Source organism: Aegilops tauschii, chromosome 2 (genome assembly GCF_002575655.3).
Source record: "Aegilops tauschii subsp. strangulata cultivar AL8/78 chromosome 2, Aet v6.0, whole genome shotgun sequence".
Classification (NCBI taxonomy): Eukaryota; Viridiplantae; Streptophyta; class Magnoliopsida; order Poales; family Poaceae; genus Aegilops; species Aegilops tauschii.
The window spans coordinates 489,856,550-489,863,162 of NC_053036.3; the positions used below are offsets into that span (position 1 = coordinate 489,856,550).

Here is a 6,613-nt window from a genome sequence, read left to right on the forward strand (position 1 = left end):
AATTTGACATTGATTTGACTATATACAAAAGATTAACTGCCACAATACATGGTTATACAGATGAATGGGTCCCACTTAAACACAGATCGTAAAGCATGTGAACGGTGGATGGTTCGCCGGTAGCTCCCTGCACCGGTAAAAAGAGCTTTCTGCGTCCCTGCCCACATGCCTAATGCAGGGCTGGGATTGGAGCTGCATATGCAATACGCTGCACAAAATCCTCCATATCTTATTTGTGTGTGACCCAGATTATATGTTGTTGACATATAAGATCAATATAGATAGGTTTTATTAGCACTACAACTGTAAAGAATATCGATACACTGCAGTGTCTAGCATCAGGAAATTACTCACAAAATTATACGACATCACTTGAATTGGAAAGCGTATAACCACTAGCTATGCATGGCACCGACCATATAGTAGCCATTTTGGGAGTACTATACAGCATGAGCAGCTAATGCTGTTACAATCGCCTAGGCATTACACCCTCCAAATTGTGCATGTAAGTACAACCAATTTGGCTATACTTTATTAGTATACATATATAGAGAGCTTAATCAATAGCACGGCTAGCTATGTTTACGTACATTAATCATCTCACACCACAATATTTTTAAGCTTTATACAGTGATGTGCGTTAGTGTGTATCTTTTCGTATCTGTGTTTGTATATGCCGTACGTTATTTCCACAAACCATTGTCCCCTCCGCTGGAGGCAGATGCCGACACGTAATCCAAGGCCTCTTCGTGCTTCCCCTCAGACTGAAACGACAGCGCGGGATTGGCGTAGCCGCTGGACTCCTTCGGAGTTGAGCCGTCGTGGCTGAGTTGGGACGCCATGAATTTGTCAAGATCCCTCCACTCTCCGGCGGATGCGTCCGTCACATAAACCGGCTCGATCTCAGGCTGCCGAGAAGTTTGGCCGTCGTGTGTCTGGTTGCACGGCTGGAGACTGGCAGCTACGGCGCCGATCAGGTCCGGAAGCCCGGGCATCCCTAGCTGCGGGAGCTGCATGAAGCTTGCCGGCTCCTGAGGAAGGAGCTGATGGTACTCCAGCTCTACCTTGCACGGGTGGTGGTAGCTCTGGTGGTGTCCATGATGGTACGCCGCGTTCTGGAGGTGGTGCACTGCCTGCCTCTGCGAGTCGACGTGAGGCGCCATGAACGCCGCATGGTCGTGATTGAACCAGAAGGGCGAGTCGGCGGTGGCCATTCTCTGCACCGTCGCAACTCGCTTCTTGAACACCTTGCAGACCACCCATCCTTCGTCCTGAATCGAACACCAAACGTACAACCAAATTAACATTTTCGTTAGGGATGGAGTGGTCATGAATGACGCTAATAATTATTACTCCTAGCATGCACATTTTGGGAGCTTGCCAGCTTAGCTTACGTACGTGGGGAGCTCCATTTTCGTTGGTCTCCAGGCGATACTCGTGCATGATCCAATCCAACTTCTGCCCATTGGGAGCCCGGCCCTTGTAGAAAACCAGCGTCTTCCTCATCCCCACGAGGCAGTGCTTCACGTAGATCGGCTTGTCCCGGCCGGTAGCCTTCCAGAAACCAGCAGTAGTTGCTCTGTTAGTGCGAGTGCCGGTGGGATACTTCTTGTCCTTGTGGCTGAAGAAGAACCAGTCGTTCTGGTCTTCCGTTCCGATCTTGCATCGTTCTGTTTGAGCATCGTTTGAGGTATGGTTAGTACGTACAAAAACTGAATTTGATGCATGGATTAGTATGTCATGCTTCTGCTAATCATGCTAGAGTAGTGTATTGGAAGGTTACGCGCGCGCATAGGAAAGCTTCTTTGGTTATACTGTACTCCCTCCATCCAAAAATAAGTGACTCAACTTTGTACCATTTTGTACAAAGTTGAGTCACTTATGGAGTACACAACATGAATGAGTGGAGTTGTGGCTTGTGATTACCTTGTAGATCCCAAGGTTCGATTTTGTACAAATCAACGTCTTTTATAATGTCTAAGCCAATCCTCTTCAATTGCACCTTCTTCCTCAGGTAGTAATCCACCAGCTCCTCATCAGTGGGGTGGAAACGGAAACCAGGGGGGACATGGGAGAAAGCATTCATCTTCTTCCACTGATGAAAATAATATAGGTACTAGAAGCAAGTTAGTTGACAGTTGACACTTCTGCCTGATAAACAAAAACATTCTTGAATCATGAATCTGATTATTAATTATGGTCACTCCATCTCCATGCACATGCGACCATCTTATACTCCCTCTGGTATTAATACAAGGCAATTACAAAAAATATACAAGCCCACTATCTCTTCGTGAGAAGAATTGATCAGATTTTTGCCTCGTATGATAGTGCCTATTTATGCAAATATTGCAGGTTGCCATAGAGAAAGAGACACCACATGCAACATGTTTAATTAGCCCGGAACATGGGAGGTTTAATTTTCCATACAATTGAATTAATCGTGTTATTTATTAGTTGGCTTGATTTTCTTGCTATCTGAAAAATGGGATAGTGGTCTTGTATGCAAAAACGGCGGGAGTAGAATTTGTTGCTATTGGGATTATAATATGCAGCTCTACATTTGTCAATCAACTTTGTAACCCTTTTAGATCAACACATTTCTAATCACTTCATATAAAACCTACAAAAGAACTGGTGCAATTTTTGGAGGGTGATTGTAACCCAATGCCCATGATGGATTACTCCTAGGTTTGATGCTTCGCCGTCCCATTTATGTGAATTCTTATTTCAGCGTGAGAGTGAGATGATGTTCCCGTCAACAGCGAAGTACATGTGTTGATCATGGGGCCCCATGGTTTCAATCTTTAGTAGATATTGTGTGAGTGTGTGTGGGACTAGAGGCTTACTGGTGTGCATGTGTGTGTGCGTTTATGTTTTATTAGGTGTTTCTAAATAAATATAATTGGGATTCAAAAAAGTTGAAAGGCAGATTTTCAATTATTTGAAGCAAATTAGAATTACTAGTGATATTCATATGTAAGCATGTAACATTAGTCGTTATATTTCTAATTTCATGAAGGTATATTCACATTCTTAGTCGACACAACTTTGCGTATATACCTTTCTATAAAAATGGTGAAATTTGAGGCCTTGCTAAGAAAGTGGTAGCTTACTCCAAAAATCAGTCTTATAAAAGATGTTTAATTCTATGCAAACTAGCTAGGTTGAATTGACAACCATTTTATTGCAATGAAATGAATTTGTCAAGTGCATGATTATCAAATTGCATGTTTCCTAATATTCACTTTCTCATCTCTATGGCAATTTCCATGGCCTTTGTTTACTTAAAACTTCATGAAGGTGTATTCGTACTCATCGTAACTCTGTGGACTTCTATATAAAACGTGGTGAAGCTAGAGGCCTAGCTGAAAAAGTGATAGCATACTCTACATTGGTGCAAGGACATCAAATGCTTGCTTAATTCTAGGCAAACCAAGTTGAATTGTCGAATGTACAAATTAAACATGTTCTAGGACAATTTTCATGAACTTTTGTTTCGATGCCTAGCTTTGCTATGTGTGGGGTTCAACCTAGGTTATTCCAATGGTTAAAAGTGCAGATTTTGCTAAATTATACATACAACTATACATCGTTAGGCCATTTAGTAAAAAGATGGAGGTAACTTCTGCTCTATATAAAGGATGGGGATTTTTTCAAAGATATAGAAAAGTAATTTAGGTTTTAATAATAGCTCCTTTGAACTGGAGCTAAAAGAGAGACATAAAAATATGAGCAATTACGAACTCATGGCAGAAAGTACAATACTTTCTTCGTATGTAGGATTGCCGGGCCATATGATTGAGCCCCATATTTTTTCTATTGTTGGTTTTCTTTTGTGCGGACGAAGCTAAATTTAATGAGTGCATCCCAGAAGCAGTAGATCGCAAGTCAAAACTAATTAAATTTCTCATGTGGATGTGGAGGAGAGAACATACTCACACGATTCACCAACATGTATATTATATCTAACTGTCTACACATACGATCAATCAAGAGAGACAAGCACACTTGCACGCTTACAGTGAAGAATTTATGGCGAGGAAGAACGTACCAGTGCTTCACCACGCCTACGTACGCGCGTGCGGAGTTCAGCCAAGCGCTGCTTTTGCTGCAGGGCAGGGGCAGGGCAAACCTTTCCCTGCCTGCCTCCCTGTCTTCTTCTCCGACAAACACCTCGAAGCAAGCGAACCCCTGACCCACGAAGCACGCTCCGGTCAGAAACTTCAGCATGCACAGTAAGGGTATCTGGGTAGGACGCACGGCGAAGCAGAAGAGAAGAAGAAACCACGAGGTAAATGGATGCTGGTTAACTATCTTACTTACTCCCTAGCTGGCCCGCCCTCCTCTCCTGCGCGCGGGCGCGGCTGCTACCTCGCAGCAGCTAGACTCGAGCTGGCCTTCAGTCTCCGATGGAAGCCAGGAGCTAGCTAGCGTGCAACTTGAGCTAGCTACTCCTCCTTCGCTGGCTTTCGCCGGATGGTCGGGTCGATCGATGGAGGGGAGGGACAAGCCGGGCTATATATATACACTGGTGGCCTGCTTGCCCCGGTGGGTGGCCGGAGAGCGCGGATGGATTGCGGGCCAAGGCTGGCTGCAATCCAGGAGCGACGCGGCGAGACAGCGACGGCGAGATCTGCCACGATCTCCCTCTCACCCTCGTTTTCTATTGGCATTCTTCGCCGTAACCGCCACCTCCCCCCACCCGCCCACGACAGCGACGCCGGCCTCCTCCAGCGACCGATCTATCGCCCCCGGCCGGCCGCGTCTCCTCCGCCCTCCGATGAGCTCCAGCCGAGACCGAAAGGGTGCCACGGACTCCACTTCCTTAACTCGGTTCATCTATAGACTATAAGTAGAAAGGTGGCTATTCAGAGCGAGGCTGGAATGATGGTCGGGCACCGGCTGCCACCTTTCTACTCAAATGCGCGGAGGCAGGGAGGATGCATGCATGTAACGATGTAAAGGTGCTGCTGCTCCGATCCTTCAACCCGTCGGTGATGGATTGATGGATCGATAATGGTGGTACTCCATACGGTTACACCTTACGTGAAACGTGCATTTGGCTTTGTGTGGCCCTGAAACTGAAAGCAAGTAATTATGGTTATGGTTATCATGGGCGGTGCAATATTGGGACCAAACACATCCTGTTGCATGCGCTTTGCCGATCGGGGAGCAGATGCATGGCGCAAGTTGGAATTATGCAATCATGCATGCATGGACCGGGGTCTGAGGCAACTACTGCTGTCCCTCATGGAGTACTTGCTCTTGCACATAATTTGCATTCCATCGTTATACATCGTGTACACTGAAAAAAATGCATGAGGAGTTATAATAGACTAGTGTAAACTGGAAAACATCGAAGTTGGACGTGAACACAGATATATGCCCCCAGCAAGACCAAAACACACACCAAATATATGGCCAGCTAACTGTCTGCGCACAGTGTGTTAACAAACCATGGCAGCTCTCTGCTGGATCACCTCGATGTGTGGTCGCTCTCGGATCAGCCGGTTGGACCCTACTTCTCGACCGACCCAAGTATATCTCCGACGGGGACCTTCCTCCAAATGGAAATGCAGTGCCACAGAAGCGAAATACATCACACCATGCTCATCCTTGCTAAAAGTGGGACACGTGTATGGGCATGTTAAGCCTTTGAGGGCACGTAACATCCCATCTGGGAGCAGCGTAGCTATATATAAATGATCTATACCCATTCCCGGGCCGTCAATCGTGTACCATGGATTTCCCTCTCGTCTATACTCCTTCCTCCGTTCCTAAATACTTGTCTTTCTAGGCATTTCAACAAGTGATTACATACGGAGTAAAATGAGTGGATCTACACTTTAAAATATGTCTACATACATCCGTATGTGATAGTCATTTGAAATGCCTAGAAAGACAAGTATTTAGGAATGGAGGGAGTAGTATAAACGACAATAGGTGCAGGATTGTGCAAGGCATCTGATCGAGTAGTGTTTACAAAATACTCCATCCGTTCCTAAGTATATGTCGTTGGGGGAGTGTAAATTGAACTCACCAGCGACATATTTTTCGGAACAGAGGTAATATATACAAGCGGCGCCACTCCTACATGCAAAGTACACCAGAATAAGGGTTAGAAGTAGTAATAAGTAAGCAGGTCCCGGTAGAAATATGGCTTAGCCGTGGGCGAGGGGGCGGCCTGAGTGAGTGGCGGTGCAGGTGCAGCCGCGTGCAGGCAGAGGCGGCCGGTGTGGTCCGGCGTGGGCTCGACCTCATCATTAGTTAATCCCCGCTTTATCTTTTGTTCGGAGCTGACCGGCTGCTACAAGGGCCCCACATGGCATATGTGCATGCATGCTTGGTGGCCTTCTCTTCTCCAGAAACAAAAGGTCGTCTTGCTTTGGTGTCGCCAAGCATGAATATGGGGCCTAGGTAGCTATATCTAATCGCATGTTCGGCACATAACTAGTTCAAAAATTAGCTTGAACCTGAAATAGAAAGGCGCGCAAACCTGAAATGTCAAGTCCACATCAGACGAGACTGATGACAGCGACGAATGAAACCGTAGCTGCAAGCAAGTTTCAGAAAAACAATGTTATCAGCAGCTAGCAAGCTCATTAACCTG

At 45.8% G+C, this 6,613-nt stretch overlaps 1 protein-coding gene across 4 annotated transcripts; it reads right to left on the reverse strand.

The window, feature by feature from the left end:
* Nucleotides 1–301: 301 nt before the first annotated feature.
* On the reverse strand, nucleotides 302–4,747 carry LOC109752677 (NAC domain-containing protein 7). Of its 4 annotated transcripts, none has more exons than XM_020311578.4 (5): nucleotides 4,327–4,747; nucleotides 4,055–4,194; nucleotides 1,927–2,116; nucleotides 1,399–1,670; nucleotides 302–1,271 (listed from the first exon to the last, which is right to left on the reverse strand). In XM_020311578.4, the coding sequence occupies exons 3-5, from the start codon at nucleotides 2,084–2,086 to the stop codon at nucleotides 684–686; spliced, it is 1,020 nt and encodes a 339-aa protein (XP_020167167.1). In that variant the 5' UTR covers nucleotides 2,087–2,116; nucleotides 4,055–4,194; nucleotides 4,327–4,747; the 3' UTR covers nucleotides 302–683. The 4 variants fall into 4 exon arrangements, with proteins under 4 accessions (XP_020167167.1, XP_020167164.1, XP_020167162.1 ...); XM_020311575.4 differs by having other exon boundaries at nucleotides 4,323–4,747; XM_020311573.4 differs by having other exon boundaries at nucleotides 1,927–2,095; nucleotides 4,327–4,745.
* Nucleotides 4,748–6,613: the final 1,866 nt, after the last annotated feature.

Excerpts from the sequence above, each read along its gene's own strand:
- LOC109752677 (XM_020311578.4), bottom strand. The coding sequence starts at position 2,086 with ATGAATGCTTTCTCCCATGTCCCCCCTGGTTTCCGTTTCCACCCCACT. Across the intron at positions 1,671-1,926 it reads CGAACCTTGGGATCTACAAG|AACGATGCAAGATCGGAACG; the intron begins GTAATCACAAGC and ends ATGCTCAAACAG. Across the intron at positions 1,272-1,398 it reads ACGAAAATGGAGCTCCCCAC|GACGAAGGATGGGTGGTCTG; the intron begins GTACGTAAGCTA and ends TGTTCGATTCAG.